At 40.3% G+C, this 19,465-nt stretch overlaps 2 protein-coding genes across 4 annotated transcripts; one reads left to right on the forward strand and one right to left on the reverse strand.

The window, feature by feature from the left end:
• Positions 1-3,034: 3,034 nt before the first annotated feature.
• Positions 3,035-8,550, reverse strand: LOC103478948 (Golgi reassembly-stacking protein 2-like). Of its 2 annotated transcripts, none has more exons than XM_008433105.3 (10): positions 8,367-8,550; positions 7,617-7,697; positions 6,642-6,845; positions 6,472-6,558; positions 6,240-6,370; positions 6,019-6,151; positions 4,956-5,064; positions 4,744-4,851; positions 4,205-4,327; positions 3,035-4,091 (listed from the first exon to the last, which is right to left on the reverse strand). In XM_008433105.3, exons 1-10 carry the CDS (start codon positions 8,427-8,429, stop codon positions 3,883-3,885), a joined length of 1,248 nt encoding a protein of 415 aa, XP_008431327.1. In that variant the 5' UTR covers positions 8,430-8,550; the 3' UTR covers positions 3,035-3,882. The 2 variants fall into 2 exon arrangements, with proteins under 2 accessions (XP_008431327.1, XP_081454540.1); XM_081598414.1 differs by having other exon boundaries at positions 4,941-5,064.
• A 2,651-nt stretch (positions 8,551-11,201) lies between these two features.
• On the forward strand, positions 11,202-18,928 carry LOC103478947 (anionic trypsin-2-like). 2 transcript variants are annotated; one of them, XM_008433104.2, is made up of 6 exons: positions 16,372-17,119; positions 17,331-17,523; positions 17,606-17,788; positions 18,096-18,157; positions 18,257-18,381; positions 18,476-18,928. In XM_008433104.2, the coding sequence occupies exons 1-6, from the start codon at positions 17,080-17,082 to the stop codon at positions 18,623-18,625; spliced, it is 753 nt and encodes a 250-aa protein (XP_008431326.1). In that variant the 5' UTR covers positions 16,372-17,079; the 3' UTR covers positions 18,626-18,928. The 2 variants fall into 2 exon arrangements, 1 of the variants encoding a protein (XP_008431326.1); XR_014084304.1 differs by lacking the exons at positions 17,606-17,788; positions 18,096-18,157; positions 18,257-18,381; positions 18,476-18,928 and having other exon boundaries at positions 11,202-17,119; positions 17,363-17,467.
• The last annotated feature ends 537 nt before the right edge of the window (positions 18,929-19,465 follow it).

Here is a 19,465-nt window from a genome sequence, read left to right on the forward strand (position 1 = left end):
AGACAGTCAACAAATGACACTTATAATAATGGATATATTACACGTGTAGGAATAAAGTATCTGATGTTGACATATTGGTATGGGGGACCTGAAATGGCCGGCCCTCGTCATCTCAAAGCATGTTGCATGTCCAACATATCCAACTCTGATTCAGTTAGAAGGGATCCATTTTTTTCTTTTTAAGTAAAGCACAATCATACAGTCAGTTTAAAGGGAGTGTTTGTTAAATGGTGTAATGAAAGAATGTGAAACAATTGGAGGTTTGGTGCCAGCATCATGAACTCTGATTGGACAGTCGTAGAATCAGTCGCATGAAATCCAGACAAGATGGAGGGTTCTGCAACTTCACTGCTACGGAACGGATCCAACGGAAAAAATGAAGATTTGTTTTTTTTTTGTGCCTCTTTTCAAAGTTTTATCAAATTTAGTAATTATTTCATCAACTATGGAGAAATAGAATGATTTCTCAATCAAACTTTAAAACTGCAGTGTATAAACAATGTCTTTTACATGTTTAAGTGTCACTGTTACGGCTAATCTTTGAAAAACATCAAGCTCCTTTACCTCCTTACTGTTGTCCTACTACCACCATTTTAAAATATAAATCACATTTATACTAGGTAAGCTAATAATGCATACAGTTGATGGCAAATACATGTCCTTCTCAAAAAATTAGCATATTGTGATAAAGTTCATTATTTTCCATAATGTAAGGACAAAAATTAAACTCATATTTTAGATTCATTGCACACCAACTGAAATATTTCAGGTCCTGTATTGTTTTAATACTGATGATTTTGGCATACAGCTCATGAAAACCCAAAATTTCTATCTAAAAAAATTAGCATATTTTATCCGACCAATAAAAGAAATTTGTTTTTTTAATACCAAAAAAGCCAACCTTCAAATAATTATGTACAGTTATGCACTCAATATGGTCGGGAATCCTTCTGCAGAAATGACTGCTTCAATGCGGCGTGGCATGGAGGCAATCAGTCTGTGGCTCCGCTGAGGTGTTATGGAGCCCAGGATGCTTCGAGAGCATCCTGGGCTATCGAAGCCCAGGATGCTTCGATAGCCCAAAGACCCAAAACTCATCCACTCTGGGAACAGCCTATTTGTTCAGAAATGTCTGTGTCTCACCTTCTTGCTTGAGTGTGTCAATGATGGCCTTCTGGACAGCAGTCAGGTCAGCAGTCTTTCCCATGATTGTGGTTTTGAGTAATGAACCAGGCTGGGAGTTTTTAAAAGCCTCGGGAATCTTGCAGGTGTTTAGAGTTACTTTGTTGACTCAGATGATGAGGTTAACTGCTCGTTCAGAGAACCTTTTCATGATATGCTACTTTTTTGAGACAGGAATTTTGGGTTTTCATGAGCTGTATGCCAAAATAATCAGTATTAAAACAATAAAAGACCTGAAATATCTGTTGGTGTGCAATGACTCTAAAATATGACAGTTTAATTTTTATCATTACATTATGGAAAATAATGAACTTTATCACAATATGCTAATTTTTTGAGAAGGACCTGTATAACATTTTTAAAAAGAGGTGCATTAACATTTTACTCTGAATATGAACTTTTCTGTTCCACCATCTTGTGTGTGTATATATATCCAACCGTTGGATCGATTTCAACAGTCATTCTTCCTGAATTAGCATGTAGCTGCTGTGGACCGTTGATTGCATGGTTTCTGTTGCAAGTCCTCATATTAAGCAGGCGAGTGGAAACAGGAAGTAACCTGCTGCAGACACTGGATCTGTGCGAACAACCGGCTGATCGATCGGAAAAACAGAAGATGCACTAAATCAGGGATCTGCGACCTCTGTGGCTCCTAATAATTTTGGCTAAAAACGTTAAAGAATAAATGTTTTTAAATGTAAAGATAAATACAGGTGTTCGCCAATGAATTTCCATAATGGGACACGAAAAGTACCAGTAATATATATTTTTTCGGTCCATTTTTTTGTCAATTTGGAAATTGCTTTGTTCACACAATTTTCCTCAAATATCAAAATTCCATACAGAACATTTTTAAATTTTTTTTCTCTAAAGTGTTATTTTCCATTTATTTTTAAATCTAAAATAACTGTGGTTTTTCTAAAATGATTAATTTCCTATATCATATATATTTTTTAAATTAAACATTTTCCCCAAAACAGACGGTTTAATCAGGCATGTTTGGGGCAAAAAAAAAAAGGTGCAATTTGGCTTTTAAAGGCAGCAGACCACTAAATAGCCGTTTATGAAGTCTTAAGACTCCAAAGCGCTTCACACTACAGTCATTCACACAGATGTGTTGGCTTCAGATGTTGGATAAAAAGTCCAGGTTTACACTATTCATGAGTTAATGTGACTACAGAAAGCTACTTTGGATTTTACTCGAACTTCTACTTGGAGTTTAGTTCAACTTCCAAGCAGCCTCGAAGCTGTTTTTGTCTGCTTTTATACAACTAAGTCAAAACGATGCTGCTATTGAATGAAAATGTAGAAATAAAAGCAAAAGGAAGCAGATCTGCCGATCATCTTTAATCTTATGAATTTCTAACAAATGTAGTTCCTTTCATGACCACTAGGAGGCACTGCGCACACAGCTCATTAAAGTTGCTACTTTCAGATCTTGAAGATTTGATAGAAAAAATAATTTAAGGTTAGATAAAATAACTAGGACCACACACACACAAATCTAGTTTTAAGATTAGAATTTGTTCTAGGACGGGGAAGAAACAAATAAATCCAGGATTTGAAAGGAAAAACCAATGAATATCAGAACAAATCTGAAGCTAAGTGAAACTTGAGCAATATTTAAAATATGCAAAACTTTAAAAGCCTGCACGAATATTTGAGACTTTTTAAAATGACTTGTCATTTGCTATGTAAGAATGCACTAAAACTTTTGGTTTGTCTGTTTTATTTTTTCCTCCACCGAGTCAAACGTTCCTCGGCTGATGTTAGACGATATCAAATTTCTCAAGTTGAAAAAGTTAAACATTAACAGACCATAAAACAATAAGAGTGAGCATTGAGACGAAGGCACAGTTTGTAAAACTCATTTGGCTTTATTGCTTGCACCGTGCATTCTGCAGATGTTTTCTTGAAAGTTTTACAGAGACTGTACTGCAACTGTGACCGACCCAAACAGGGTTCAGGGGTGGGTAACCCAGCAGCAAGAACCATGACCTTTCAACCTGTTTGCTGACATACTGTGTAATATAGAGTTCTGCATATATGTGGGGACATACAAAGGGACTCTAATCATTTAAAAAAAAAAAACAAATGAAGTGGTGCAAAATGATGCAGATTCATTCTGGAAAACTTCAGAATTAGTAATTTAATCAAGTCTAAAGGTGTGGTGTGGGGGTTTGTTAGCTACCAATAAAAAGGTTGCAGAATGGAGCTGGAAAACAGGGTAACATAAACATGTTTATAGTTATGTAGATGTTTTTTTTTTTTTTTTATACAGCAGTGCAGGAGTTAGTCATCCCACTTCAAAGTCAAAAGAAATTCTGCTCATCATCCAGCCCCATTAACATGTAATAGTTATATTAAAAAAAGGGGGGGTTGGCAAGGGTAAACCAGTTAGGAAAAAAGTGAAGAAAAAAAATAACTGTTTACTGCAGAAGTGTGAAGCAATCTTCTCTGTACAGTAGCTTTGACAAGCTGCAGTGCTACCAGTTCTGCTGAATGACAATCCGGCAACACGGACACGTCGGACTGATCTAGAACTACCATCCCGTCTCTTTGCCTCCGCTCTAACTGGGGCGTCGGCCATTGTTGCGCCTCGCTGCCTGCTCTCTCCTGGCCAAATAAATAGAAAAACCACAGAAAGACAGATGGGAGAAAGAGAGAAGAACCGGCTGCGTTAAAAGCTTCGTGGTGACATTACGACGGTGGTAGTGTTGTATGCGTAGGGGCCGAGGGTTCTGTGGCGTCGGCCTCTGTGATGGCGATGGCGGCCGGGACGGTCGTCGCCGCGACGGAGGCGGCAACGCTAGAGGCGGGCACGAAGGGCAGAGGGGGGTTGGGGAGCAGCGGAGGGAACTGACCCAGACCTGGTAGGGACAGGGGGGGCAGCTGAGCCAGAGGGGGCACTGTCAAAGATATTTTTTAAAATAACTTTAATTAGTTCAAATTTGTTTAGAATTAAAATAATTTATAAAAAAAAAAGAGCAAACAGAGAGCCTGGTTTTTCCCGTAAACTCACCTGTCGTTCCTGCTGCTGTAGATATGGAGGTTGCCAGGGAGACGGCGCTGAGGTCTGGGAGTGGGAGGTTTAGGTTGGGGAGGTTGGGGAGTGGAGGCAGCCCTCCTGGGAGAGGCATGAGACCTGAAGACGGACACATCACAGCCATCCGTTACTCACACTGGCTGGGTTTACATTACAAATGTGCGTAAATCTTTGTCAATATTACAAAAAGATAACACCACAATTGCGAAGTTTCATCCAAGCAAATTAAAATCACACGAGTAAACGAAAAGTCGTTAAAAATCATGGCAGCGACAAAAACCATTTCCTGTCGTCGTCGTCTTCATGGTTTTTACCAGTAGTAACATCCAGCTGTTGATCACAAGACTGTGATGCGCAAAAAAAAAAAAAAAAAAGTTTCCCCACTACAGTTTTGCAAAATACATCTATTTTGTAACGGCTGAAAACCCAACTCATCCTAGTGCAGAAACTTTGAAAACCGTGAGTTTTTTCTAAATTGGCGTTTCAGATAAACAAATTTACTTTCGATCGCCTACCTGGTAGCGTTGTGGCTGGGTTAAAACCGGCGGCAGCAGGATTCAGTGGAGGGAGGGGAGAGAAGGAGGAGCTGGAGGTGGAGGGGAGGAGAGGGACTGTGGGCAAGCCTGGAGGAGGAGAGGAACACGGAACATTAGGAACCATAATGCAGAGTGGGCCAAATACCCAGCTGGCTAAGTGAAAACAAAAGCGATATCCGTCTGCAGCTCACTGGGCATGGTGGGCGGAGCGGAACTGATGGACAGGCCGGACAGTCCGTCTTCAAGGCCGGATGAGACGACAGGCGTGGAGGAAGGAGGAGTTACAGCAGAAAGCTGGACCTAAACAGGAAATGGAGGAAAGTCAGATTTACTTGAATAGCACATTTGTAAGACGGGTATTGGGGCCATTGGAGACAGAAAAAAAAAAGGGGAGAATAAATTTCCATCAAAAACTCAGAAATTTTGAGATTTCAGGAACTTTCTAGAAAAAGTCGGAAGCATTGCTATGAAAAAAAAAGTCCAATTCAATTAAAAGTTTAAAATTTCTGACTTTCCGAAGTCGAAAATTTTCAGTTTTTCAAACTCAGAAATGCCCTTGTTTTTCTAGAACATTCCTGAAATTAATCTAAAAATTCTGAGTTTTTTGGGAGAAATGTACTCCTCCCCCTGCCCCCATGCCCTAATAACCCTAACAGGTCAGTGTGGATTTGAGAAGCAAGCAATAAACATATAATTTTATCAAATGCCGTCATTGAAATCATAACGCAAATAAACAACAAATATATTCATCAATGTTCCAGTTGTCATGAATCAAAGGACACAGGTGAGTTTTTAACCTTGACTGAAAGGAAGTCTGTGTTTTGGCATCTTTGCGGTTTGTTCCAGATTTGTGGGGCACAGTTAAGAAAAAGATTCATCAGGAAAACGGAAAATGTCCCTCAAATTTACAATAAATGTCGATTTTTTTTATTAGTACTTAGTACTGGAGTCTGTTTCAGTGTCCTCCCTATATAAACCCATTTGTAGCCGTCATCAGCATAGCAGTTAACTAAAAATAGGTGATTTTTTTAAGCTACAGTCCATTTCAGAAGCATTCAAATCGCTTAAACCCTGAATTTTACCACCAACTTCTATCCATGTTAATGGAACGGTATTCAACGTCAACGTTTGGTTGTCATAGAAAAAAGCTCAAGTGGGACGAATACTTTTGGAAAACCGTTCATATTCAATCAGCTGTGTGGCTATTCTGAGTTGCTGCCTGTAAGAACTTAACCATATGAGAACCGTCCTCACCTCTGTGAATCCGTCTTTCAGGGGACTGACCGGCTCTGTAGAAGAGTTTGCAGGGAAGCTGATCTTCTTCCCTTCCTCAAAAGGACGGGTGGGAATCCTGTGGAGGTATCCGTAGCCGATCCCGCATCCAAGGCTAGAGAGATCGGGGAAAGCGACGTCAAGATAGCCTGAGATCTTAACAGGAAGTGGAACATTGAGGTGACTGTGTGTGTGTGTTGTACCTGCCCTCGCCTCCCCAGGAACCGTTGGGCGTTATGACCACCTCCCTGCAGTTGTCCGTGTCTGTGTTGTAGACGTAGAGCTTCAGGCCCTTTCCCTCGTGGCTCTCTATCAGAGAGAACAGGTCCTCTGACTAAAGACGGCCACGGAAACACAAAGTTATCAGACGAAGCGTAAAAACAGAAGCAAAGGTGCGACTAATGACTACGAGAACTTTAAGAACCGACAGCCAACCTCATTCATGACGGTGTCGGCTCCGATGATGTAGTCGGTGTGCGGCCGCAGGCCAGCGAGGGCCGCCGGGGAGTTGGGCTCCACTTCCTGTTTCAGACAGTAAAACCACTTTGTTGGATCGCATCGGCTCGGACGATGACACGCACCCGGGTGTTTCCGCGGCTACCTACCAAGACGTGCCACACGTTCTCGTTGGCCCCTTCGAAGCTGCAGAAGCGGATGGACACCCCGAGCAAACCCTGGCCTCCCCACAGGTTGCTGGGAGTCACCGTGGTCTCCCGCAGCTCCAGGGTCTTTGACGAGTACACCAGCATCTTTACTGGTTTCTCCACGTTGGCTTTGAGCAAGTCCTTCAAGGTGTCGTTGTCTTTGTTCTGTAGGAAAATGAGACGAAGGTGAAGTAAGGTAGACAAATGAGTGAATGACACTCTCACGGGGAGAACATCCTAAGTTTTAGAGACAAAAAAGGGGTAAACTAGACAAACATTTATTGTAACGTTGGGTATAAAACTATTAATGTTATTGGTGTGAACATAACGTGACTAAAAGAACTGAACTACCGAGAAAGACATTCAAAACGACTCGACGAGGCGTTCAAGCAGGCTGAACGCGGAGCGCTCCATCTCGCCCATTTCTTAGTCCTGGTTCTCTTCACAAACTGCTTTCATGTGTTTTATTACAACTGAAAGTAACTGAGACTCACACAGTTTAATTACATGAACCTTGTTTGTATACGTTTTATTGTGTCTTGTAAGCTCATGTGAACTAAACACCTGTGAGGGCGCACGACACATGAAAATAAAGACTACTACTACACCTCAGCTGCAGCAGCAGAACACAAATAAACATATTTGACGGAGGAATTTGGGTGTAAGTAGGAGGGAAAAACACAAAACATCCTCAAAAGAAATCTGATCACTTTCCTTTTGTGCCAGAGGCACGTGCACACGGGAGACTGCTTTTGAACTGCTTTTCTTTAAATTTACAATAGCAAACCAGCTAGGAAAGAAATGACCGTAATACACCGAGCTACAAGTGAAACGCTGTAACAGATACAAATAGCACAGAGAAGTCTCCCTGTTGAATTTTGAGTTTATCATGGCTGAAAATTTGTTCTGCAGGACGCGATGAGTTAAGCTTCTTACCAATCTGTTGTTGTTGATGGAGACGATGAAGTCAAAGAAAGGCTCCAGTCCTGCCCGATGCCCTGGTGAGTTCTCCTGAACCTGTGGCGAACATGACAGACTAACTTAGCGTCTGGATGAACCACAACTCACACACTTAAAAAAAAAAAAAAGGAACAAATTCTTTAGTTTTGTCAGATCAAAATTCACGAAAAACAAGTCTGTCAAGTGGGACTTTTGTTTAGAGGCCAAGCTCTTAAAATTGTTGTTGTGAATGTTTATGAAGTATGAGAAGTTATTGGCTTTCCTTCTGGTAGGACTAATCCAACTCAAGAGTGTACATAACTCAATTTTAATGAGTTAAATTGAGGAGCACGGCTTTAACTGCGAAGTTATGTTTCACATTTGGCGAAAGACTAAAAGTCCACTGAGCTAAGAATGAATGCAACGTCCGATAATGGATGCAGACTCAAACGCAGCTGTCATTCCTCTCCGGAGCTTTAGCTGCCTCCAGCCCTGCTGATGCCCAGTTTCCGGCTGGAATACCTACTAAAGATTACCTGGAGACATCCACATGAGCGCTCCAGACCACATCAGACACTTATATGACTCTAAAACACACGGCAATCCCTTAACATGATATTGTGTTTTCCAAACGGAGGCCGCAGAGACGGACCCCGGCCTCTCATCAATACTCCAAGCCAGAAACTCTCTCCCTTCTACCCGGATGCTAAGCTAACAGCTAGCAGGCTACAGGTGATTCAAACTCACCCGGAGGACGTGGTAACCCTCTGAGCCTCCACCTGGTATCTCCACGCTCTGAGATGCTCCCATGTTTTGTGATTTATGGGCTTTACGGGGATTTTCTAACGGACAGTTCCCCGGCGGAGGTAAGAAACCTAAACACTTCCACACACCGGGTACACGTCGCCAAATCACTAGCCGTGTAATGCGCAGGCGCTGTTACGTGGCAGGAAATAACGCCCTTTTCTGAAAATTTAAAATATGTAAAAGTGCCACAATGTGAAATAAATACATAAGTATTTAAACATTTCATAGTTAAAATAAAATTGGAAATAAGTTTTAAAAAGAGCCTTTGAGAAATCTGTGAGTATGGAAACGTGCTATGTAAATATGAGGTCATTTAGTAAATACATTTTATAATGTCAATTTTCAAATGGCAACTGTGACTTTTGTAAATTAAAGAAAATATAATACATAAAATCTTACATATGTTATTTTTTTAAAAATGTGTATTTATTTTATAGCTCCTCAATGAACGCAAACTAAACAATTCTGTCTGAATTTATTTACAAAAAACAATATATGTATTTTTGCTGTCAAGCTAATTCTAAAGTTTGCTTTAGATAAGCAGTGTCGAAACTTGGGCCAAAATGGTCACCTCGAAAGTACTCAATATGTCACAAAATATGCTCATAAAAATAACACAGTTTTTACATTTTTAATTTTATTTAAGTGTTCAGCAATAAACTAAGCAAGTAATATTTTAATTAAAGAAATAAAGTAGGCTGGATTAGTTGGAAAAGGAGGTGTAAATTCTTCTAGAGCCTCAACTTAGCCTTACCAATTATGGACTTTTAAAGCTAACTGTGTGTGTATGACTGTCACAAATGTAGTTTGAGACAATTCCTCTCACACTAATGATACTAATAGATTTGTTTTGATACCTCTCTGGTGGATGAAGTGTGAATTACACTTGGTTCAGTAAAACAGACGTGTACATTTGGGCAGACTGCAATTATTTATTTACTGAATTTTGCTGATAAATTCATCAAATAATCTTTATCCCAAGCTATGCTGTGTAGTAGAAAAGTGTGCTTAGGCTTAATAGCGTCTTATGTACATGATATATTAAAGTAGACAACATTTGAGCAAAGCTCTGTGCTTGTATTTTTGATTATACAAAACGCAATAAATGTAATATAATATACTTTTTATTTAAACACTGGATAAAAGCTCCTGAGACAGAGTTGTAAAAGTATGTTTAAGTATTTAAATGTATTTGAAACACTGCAAGATAAACAGATAAAAAAACACGTTACTTTAAATATATATGCTGAAACTGAATTTCTTACATTGATTTCACATGGCAAAATAGGTGCTAGGAGAGTCATGGGACTGTGCAGCAACAGATATTTAGCTGTATTTGAAAACACTAATGATAAAAAAAGAACAGTTGGTCAAAAACATCTTTTGACGAGGCCTGTCACGATAACAAATTTAGCTGAGCGATTGTCTCAAAAATGATTGCGATAAACGATAATATTGTTTGAGGACCATTTTAAATTGATGTAGTGGTAATGAAATGATAGTGCAAGCACATCCTGCCAAAAATAAATACACTTTATTTTAAAAAGAACATTTAACACCGAAACTGGTAAATAAAATAAACAAAACAACCAAAAACAAAATGGACTCTCAGTCACCGTAAAAAAAAAAATGCACTGGAATAAAAACTAAACACAACATAAAACCAAAGTGGAAATAAAAACTACATTCAACCAAAGAGTATAGATTATGAAGTCTGTGTACTACATTGCCCTTCAATAATTATGAGATATAGATTGATATATCTGACTAACCTGATGCAACAGTTCACTTCTCCCTTACGCTAAGAAAATGAGGAAAGGAGGATCAGTGGAGAGCACCGGAGTTGAGCCGTTTTCATTCACTGTTATCAATAGAAAGAGGAAAAGGCAGGAAGAGACGATAAAGCCGATAAATTAAAACGAGGTCGATCGTTTTAATTTATTACGCGATTTATTGTTTATCGCCACGGGCATACTTTTGACTCAATTTCAATCTTGTTTGAGGAATAGCAGCATCAATAAAATATTCAGCACACTGAGATGACAACTGCTAGATGGCGCCATTGGGCGTTTAATGTCACCTCTGAGTGCAGCTGTACCGTATATTTGTGTGCAGTTTTAATTTTTTGGGTTGCTGTTCAACATTCTGTAAGCACACGAGCTGGTTTTAAGTCTCACTCCTTAGAAACCGACATCTTATATTCCCTCTTAAGATTAGCATTATTGTCTGAAAGTAACTTTAGACAACATTTTATTACAAAGCAAAGAAGAGCAACACTAAGAAAAACATAACACCTACTAAACAAGGAAATGAACAGCAAACAAAAATTGCACAAATGAAACAAATGAGGATGAATAAGAAAACTAAAACCCTGGTATAAGAACAGTGAAATAGCTAATCATCAGGACTAAAAAATAAACTGTGAAACTAGATATGGACTGGCGTAGCAAAACCTGATGAGCAACGGAGTTTTTGAGACAAGGAGTTTCAAAAACCATTTTTTCCTCGTAGGAAAGTTATTCTGGTGTGAACCTTCCTGAATAATTCTTGTTGTGTTTAGTCAATTCTAGTTTTAAGTCTTTTCATATTGTGGCAATATGAAAAGACTTAAAACTAAAAAGTCTTTTCATATTCAATATGCATATGACAAAAAATCACTACCCTGTACTTGTTATTTGAGTAATTTTATTATGAAGTATCACTACTCTTACTTGAGTGCAATTTCTGGATTCTCAAAACCAAATATGCTTTAACCAAAAATTCCCCAGACACAGACATACACCTGCAGTTTTTGTTGAAACTTCATAAGTTTTATATTGAAGGAAACTGGTTTGAAAATGATCTAATGTTATGTTTTTTGTTACTTATATGAATTACTGTCATTTTGGTCAAGATGCAAGAAACATCCAGGATACACTGTCGAGTGTTGAACCTCCTGGTTCTGCTCCAGACTTCTCCACACAGTCCAACAATAGTGACTGATTCTGCTGTTTCTTCAGGCAGCCCTGTGAGAGCGACTCGCTGTGGAAGACCTGGTAGAAGGCCAAGATGTTACATGTACTCAACTTGATTTTACACATTTTGTTATTGCTATTTAACTATTGAACTGATAGAAACTACATTGAAGTTTATAAAGAAAAAAAAAGAAAAAAATGCAGAAAGGGAGATGTGATGTATATTGAAAAACATTGTAATTATTTGGTGCTGCCAGTGGGTGGCACTGTGATGTGCTGTGATCCTATTTTAGCTTAAGATCTGCATGCACCGCACTTAGTGATTATGGTGGGGTGCTATCTGTGTGTCACTCCATCAGGGGGGTTGTTAGAATAAATAATTAAGTGTTTTCCTCTGTCTCTTTTAGCTGCTTGCATGTTCATGTATACACACACACATACACAGGATAAAGGAAATGACATATTAGGGAACGCCCTCTTTAGGGCGTGGCTTAGATAAAAACCTACAAAAGGAATCAGAAACTGCTTTTAGACACTATTTTGATGTGTTGTCCCTCAAAGAAACATGGCGATGAACAAGCGCTGCATTTTAGTCGTAATAAATGGGATTGATGATTTCAACTCACAAACTCTTCTAGAGCCTCGTTTCTTTAGAGATGTCATCATGATTTTCATACATTAATTTTCTTCTCAAGGTACAGAGGAAGAAAATTAATATCAGCGTTGTTGTGGTGTTGTCATCTTGAGAAATAATGAGCTTTGGTTAAATATAAAACATGCTTTAATCAGTTTTTGTTTATGTGTGACTGCCACCGGTCTTAAATGTTATGGTTATGTCAGCGTGCAGCCGTGTGTGTGTGAGCAGATAAAACAGATAGAGAAAAGACAAAGAGACCTTTTGTCAATAACAGAGTGTTCCTTATAAATTTCTTGTAACATTTCTTGCCTATAAAATGACAAGATTTATGGTTTCATTTATGAAAGACATTTTAGTTCCATTAGTATTTTTGTTTTTAACAATGGCTTTTTTCTATTTTTGTGTCCTTATCTTGATCTTTGTTAGCACATTAGCTCCACTTTACATCAAACAAACTTTTAGCCACATAAAACATATGTTCTTTTTTCCGATTAGTAGATGAATATGTAATCACATCTCTACTTAGTCAAATCAGACTGTTACTCACCAGTTCGTCTTGTCACTTCATGCCACTGCTCCTCGTCCTTTCTACTTGGTTTCCTCATGGTCTCTTCATGTCTCTGGTTTGGGTTGATTTTTATTACTTGGACTTTGTTTTGCTTTGTGAATTTTATTTTTAATTAAATCTACAACAGAACTTTTCCATCTTCTGCATGTTGCATTTGGGTCCACACAATAACCACACACTGTTGTTGTTTGACCTTACAACAGTTCAGATTTCCCACCCTTCTTGGAGTCCTTAGAGGGGTACTGCAGAGTGCCCCTCCTGGGGATTCCCTTGTTCTACTGGGTGACTTCAACGCTCACATGAGCAATGACAGTGAGACTTGGAGGGGCGTGGTTGGGAGGAATGGCCTCCCCAATCTGAACTTGAGCGGTGTTTTGTTGTTGGACTTTTGTGCTCGTCACGAATTGTCCATAACGAACACCATGTTCAGGCATAATGGTGTCCATATGTGCACTTGGCACCAGGACACCCTAGGCCGCAGTACGATGATCGACTTTGTCATCATATCTTCGGATCTGCGGCCATATGTCTTGGACACTTGGGTGAAAAGAGGTGCAGAGCTGTTCACTGACCACTACTTGGTGGTGAGTTGGCTCCAGTGGTGGGGGAGGAAGCTGGTCAGGCCTGGCAGGCCCAAACATGTTGTGAGGGTCTGCTGGGAACATCTGGCGGAGTCCCCTGTGAGGCTTTAACTACAATCTTCAAACTTCGAACACGTTCCAGGGGAGGTGAGGGACATTTAGTCTGAGTGGACCATGTTCCGTGCCTCCATTGCCGAGGCAGCTTATCGGAGCTGTGGCCGCAAGGTTGGCGGCAACCCTCAAACACATTGGTGGACACCTTCAGTGAGGGATGCTGTCAAGCTGAAGGAGTCCTATTGGGCCTTTTTGGCCTGTGGGACTCCAGAAGCAGCTGATGGGTACCAGCAGGCAAAGCGGCATCCGGCTCGGGTGGTTGTTGAGGCAAAAACTCGAACATGGGAGGAGTTTAGAGAGGCCATGGAGAAAGACTTCCATATGGCTTTGGGGCAATTCTGGTCCACCATCCAGCATCTCAGGAGGGGGAAGCAGTGTATTACCAACACTGTTTATAGTGGGGACCACTATAAACCACTGCTGACCTCGACATGGGATGTTATGGGCCGGTGGGCAGAATACTTCGAAGACCTTCTCAATCCCACCAACATGCCTTCCATTGAGGAAGCTGAGCCTGGGGACTCTGGGTCGGGCTCTCCAATCTCTGGGGACGAGGTCACCGAGGTGGTCAAAAAGCTCCTTGGTGGCAGGGCCCCGGAGGTGGATGAGATCCGCCCAGAGTTTCTTAAGACTCTGGATGCTGTAGGGTTGTGTTGGCTGTCGCGACTCTGCAATATTGCATGGACATCGGGGGCAGTTCCTCTGGATTGGCATACTGGGGTGGTGGTCCCCCTATTCAAAAAGGGGGACCGGAGAGTGTGCTCCAATTACAGGGGTGTCACACTCTTAAGCCTCCCTGTCTATTCAGGTCTATTCAGGAGTCCTGGAGAGAAGGGTCCGTTGGATAGTCAAACTTCGGATTCAAGAAGAGCAGTGAGGTTTTTGTCCAGGTCGTGGAACACTGGACCAGCTCTACACCCTCAACAGGGGCCTGGAGGGTGCATGGGAGTTCGCCCAGTCGGTCTACATATGTTTTGTGGAAGGTGTATGGCGTTGAGGTGGCTTGGGCATCTGGTCAGGATGCCTCCTGGACACCTCCCTGGTGAGGTGTTCTGGGCACGTCCCACCGGGAGGAGGCCACAAGGAAGACCCAGGACACGCTGGAGGGACTATGCCTCACAGCTGGCCTGGGAACGCCTTGGGATTCCCCTGGAGGAGCTGGAAGAAGTGGCTGGGGAGAGGGAACTTTGGGCCTCCCTTCTGAAGCTGCTACCCCCATGACCCAATCCCGGATAAGCGGAAGAAAATGGATGGATGAATGGATGGATGGCTAATGCTCTTCTTCTCCCAGCACAGTAATATTGTTCTTTTTCCAAATAAAAAAAGACACCAAATGAAGAAAAGACTATAGCACAAGTTCTGTTTTATTTTCTCCCCATTCTGCTCCCTCTCTGGCCTGCCTTAATCAGTTTTTGTTTTACGTGTGACTGGCACCCAACCCTGGATTTTAGCATGGGCTTACCAGGGTTCCAGCACGGGGCCCCAGCACTTTGGGGGTCCCAAAAGATGTTTTTTATTTTTGTGAATGAATAAGGTCAGAATGCCTTAATTTTATCACTGGCTAAGAGGATTTTGGCAGTATTGTTGAAAATCTGTCTGGTTTATTCTAGCAAACATCAATCATGAATGCTCAATTATTATTGCTCCAAGTTAGACACATCTTACCCATTGAGAAGGAGCATCAGGGAGAGACTTCTCACAATGGCGGACAACAGAATGAATGACAGCAGAGCGCAGGAACCAAAGAAAAAGAAGAGCGCGACCGAGAGGTGGTGAAGAAAATATCTGAGCTAACAGAATTAAAAAAAAACTCATATTGGACAAGGAACCGAACCATTGTACCTCTCCGCTTCTCAAAATGCTAGCTTTGCTAGCAGCGGCTCTACAGTCCCACCAGAACCTGGGGCTGGGTCTCATCAGGTACCTGAGGTGTTACAGGAAGGACGACCTTCTTCGCCAGCTGGAACAATGACCATGGATAATCGGTAGAGTACTGACCCTGCCCTTTGGATAGAAACTGATGAGTTCATGTGGGCTGACTGGGCTGAACAAGAAGCAGGGAGCTGTCAAAATATGGATGTTAATTTTAACAGGTTTACAAAACATCCGAAACGACTCTTCTTCAGATTGCGTTTTGAAAGCCAGCTTGCAAGTGGTGAGTACATCCAAACACAGACTGATCTATGCTCCATCCACCGTGGCTGTGTTTTGTATTTTCAACTATGCTAAAAGTCAGTGATGCTTTGAAACGGATTTCCGTGAGTGGAAAAAAGCAACAGAACAATTCAAAGAGGAAGAAAACAGCTAAAGTCACAGAAAAGTAATGCGACAACTTTGCTTGCTCGCGCTCAATGCAAAGTTAAAAAAGTGGAACTAGCTTTAGCTTCCAGCTAGCAGCATTGGGAGGAACTGTCCTAATCATATGGCAAAGGGCCGACTGTACAAATTAGCTCAAGTGCATCCTGCCCTGCCCTGACACACAGCTAAAATTCAGTCATCACTGAATAAAGGTTTTTACCAGGTTTGGCTCTCAGAGGGGAAATAACCTGAACTTGGTTAGGAAATAAACCTGATAAGTAAATACAGTACATAGAGGATGGATAAAGAACATAGTCAAGTTTTTCTTTCTTAGGAAAGCTCTGTTAAATAGACATATTCAAGATGTTCAAGTATTTATTTAATAACTACTAAGTATATTTTGTTTGCAGTAATGATCTTTAAATTCATTACAGTAATCAACTGTTCTACAGACAGATAGTATTTTAAAAAAAAATGCACCTAAAAACTTGACTTGGTGAAATATAACGAAAAAAGTCACTAATTCTGCTGTCACTAAGGGGTGACTGATGTAAAACTTGCATGGAGAGGTGACCTGGTGAACGGGACTGTCTATCAGCCCTCTCTCCTGGTGAACAGTCAGCTATTTGTGAACTTGTAGGTATATAAGGTTGGTGGATAAGATTAATACCATAAGTAAGTCACCGTGGCTAAATCCCAGGTACCCACACCCTCCTAACTCCAGCGCTTATGTCACCAGTCTTAAATGTTATGGTTATGTCAACGTGCAGCTGAGTGCATGTGAGCAGATAAACCAGATAGTGAAAAGACAAAGAGTCATTTTTGTCAATAACAAAGTGTTACTCATGAATTTTTTTGTAACATTTCTTGTCCATAAAAGTACAAGATTCATAGTTTCTTTTATGAAGGGCATTTTAGTTCCATTAGTCTTTTTGTTTTTCACAATGTAGCATCAGGGCTATTCTATTTTTTTGTACTTCCGTTTTGTCCTTAACTTGATCTTTGTTAGCACATTAGCGCCACTTTACAACAAACTACCTATTTGGTAGTTTGTTCTCCCTTGAGCAAAACTCATTGCAAGGTTGTGCACTGCAAAAACAGTTCACAAGCTTACCTTTAGTGTAGTCTAGTTTGTAGTGCAAATTTCTCAGTTCACTTGAGATAAGGAAAAGCTACCTTACAAATAACTTTGCAACAAAATATAGGAGCTGCTTGTTATTGATGAAAAAGTTAATGTTTCATTGGCTAATTATTTAAGTTATAAGAAAGGGGAGGTTTGATTTTTAGTGAAATAATCGGTCAAAGGAACAATAACGTTTTTCAAGTTTCTTTAGAACAATGAGATGTTGCATTTCCTCTGTGTGCAGATCAGTGTCTGTGTTGTGATTGGACAGATCAGTGTTTATGCTGTGATTGGTGGCTTCCTGTCTAGCATGAAGTTGTGAACAGAGTTTAAAAGCTGCTGCAAGACTGCAGACATTCACAGGAAGCTGGACCAGCAATGGCTCTGCTGAAAGTTCATCTGCTGCTGCTGCTACTGGGTGAGTCGGACACACTGGAGACACTTCCACTGGTTCCACGGAGGCTTCTGCTCTATGCATCTCAAACTTCCCTCTGATTATGTTTCAGACTGAAACTTTCTTTGCATATAAATTGTGATGCTTTTTAATCTTTAACTGTTTATCCTTTTTCTGTTCCAGCAGCCATGTTTGCACCTGACTTCTGAATAAAGTCCTCCTTTTTCTTCTTCAGGTGTTTTAGTGAACTCAGTTGTTTCTCTGCAGAAGAGAATCATTGGAGGTCATGACTGTGATGACAAGGAGCGTCTTTACCATGTTCGACTGGAGAACAACGACGGAGAGAAAAAGTCACACTGTGGAGCATCTCTGATCCACCCTGAGTGGATCTTGACTGCAGCTCACTGCGTTGAGTTAGAGACAGGATGGTAGGAAAGAGACATTAACACAGTTTAATCTGCACATGATCAGGTTTTCTGTGTTTCCATTATTTTTTTACATTTTCTGCAGGCATAACATACCAATGTTCAAAGTTCATCCACGTACTGCTAAACAGCAGAATCAGGTAATCCGACACCCTCCTGTGATCTATTCTTCTGGCCAGTTCCATGACATCATGTTGCTGAGGCTTCGGAGACCAGTAACAGACGTCCCACCTGTTCAGCTACCAAATTGCAACAATCGTCTCAAAGTGTAAGTCTTTCTCTGATCAGGTTTTCTGTCTCCACCCCTCCAGTCCTGCTGCCTCTGCTTCAGCACACCTGAGTCAGGTAATCAGGCCACCAGCAGAACCAGAACCCGTTTAAGCTCAGGTGTGTTGGACGAGAGACTCATGTAAAGGACACAGAACATCGTCACAGAGGACTGGAGGTGGACACTTCTGTGTCTGTGGATGAAGTCCTTCATCGGTTTATCTTCTGTCCTTTCAATGTACTTGTTAACAATTCATTTTCTACATTGTTATTTTGTATTTTTACATTTTATTCTCATTGTGTTTCAGAGGCGATACAGTTCAGCTGGCAGGAGAGGGAGGAACGACAACCGGCCCCAATAATCTGCGAAGTGAGAGAAATCTTGAAGTTCTGAGAATAAAATCTTTGTCCTTAACTTGATCTTTATAAGAGTGAATAACACGACTGTGATTCTCATGTTTCTCTACAGTATTCATGCCTCCTGATTCATACCGTCTTCAGTGTGTCGACATGAAAGTTGTTGGTGTTTCCGAGATCAAGCCGGGAAGTGGGCATATATTCTATACTTCAGAAGCGAACAGGGATATAAGTTCAGTAAGTTTGTTTCTTCAATGTCTCTCTAAGGTGATTAAAATGACTTTTCTGTTTTACAACATAAATCAATTTATTGATATAAATTTTTCTACAGGCCGACTCTGGTTCAGGAGTGATCTTCAACAACATGATTTATGGCGTCATTTCTCAAGCTCCACTAACCCATGCATTTCTGGGTCCTATTGCTGTCATGGACGTGTGTGGATACATGGATTGGATAAAACAAACAATTGCGCTTAAATAAAACAATCATGAAATAAAATTCTCATCAAACTTCCTCTCAGATATAATGTCATAATCCGACATTATGACATGTCTGATTATGACATGTCATAATTCGACATGTCAGATTATGACATGTTCTACATGTTCTACAAACATGTTCTACAACATGTTTGTTGTAGAACATGATCATGATGTTCTACAACAAACTGTTGTAGAACATCAGTTTGTTCTACAAGTTTGTAGAATTAGGATGAATGAATAGTTTTGGTTTTTTTCATCTGATCTTGATGTCCTAATGGAGCTTTCTCAATAAATGAATGAAAAAGAACCATTTCCTGGCTGATTGTTGTTACATTCATGGCTCAGTTTGATCAGTTAACATTTTCCCTAAACTGGGTTTAAAAACGTGACATGAGTTTTGAGTAACATGAAGAGGAACACCAGAAGTTATTTATTCAGTTTTTGTCTTTATTTTACAGCAGACATGAACATGCAGCATCTAAACTCTGCAGCTCTGGAGATACTATTCATGATTTAGTTCTAGAGAACTTTAGACTCCAACAAGACCAAAGAGCTGCACACAAAAATAATGAAACAGAAGTCCCATGATACAACAACATCCTAATAACTTAAAATTTAATAACAAAACACCACATTTTTAATAAGGAAACATGAAATAAAGTTCAAAAATGAAAAACAATTTAAAAGTAAAAATTTGGAAAGAAAGAGAAGTTTTAAGAAAAATATTTAAAAACGGGTAAAACCAATTAATGGTAGCTTCCACAAATGTAGCCTAAAAAAGCATTCTTTCACTGTATATAGAAAGCTACAGTTTTGAGTATTATGACACTGTAAAGTG

This window comes from Poecilia reticulata, chromosome 17 (assembly GCF_904066995.2).
Source record: "Poecilia reticulata chromosome 17, P_reticulata-male-v2, whole genome shotgun sequence".
Taxonomy (NCBI): Eukaryota; Metazoa; Chordata; class Actinopteri; order Cyprinodontiformes; family Poeciliidae; genus Poecilia; species Poecilia reticulata.

Bases quoted from the DNA above. Each gene is read 5' to 3' on its own strand.
- LOC103478947 (XM_008433104.2), top strand. From the start codon at position 17,080: ATGGCTCTGCTGAAAGTTCATCTGCTGCTGCTGCTACTGG. The intron at 17,789-18,095 runs GTAAGTCTTTCT...ATTGTGTTTCAG, and splicing joins TGCAACAATCGTCTCAAAGT to AGGCGATACAGTTCAGCTGG. The intron at 18,158-18,256 runs GTGAGAGAAATC...GTTTCTCTACAG, and splicing joins CGGCCCCAATAATCTGCGAA to TATTCATGCCTCCTGATTCA.
- LOC103478948 (XM_081598414.1), bottom strand. From the start codon at position 8,429: ATGGGAGCATCTCAGAGCGTGGAGATACCAGGTGGAGGCTCAGAGGGT. The intron at 6,846-7,616 runs GTAAGAAGCTTA...ATTTTCCTACAG, and splicing joins CCATCAACAACAACAGATTG to AACAAAGACAACGACACCTT. The intron at 5,065-6,018 runs GTGAGGACGGTT...TTTCCTGTTTAG, and splicing joins TGAAAGACGGATTCACAGAG to GTCCAGCTTTCTGCTGTAAC.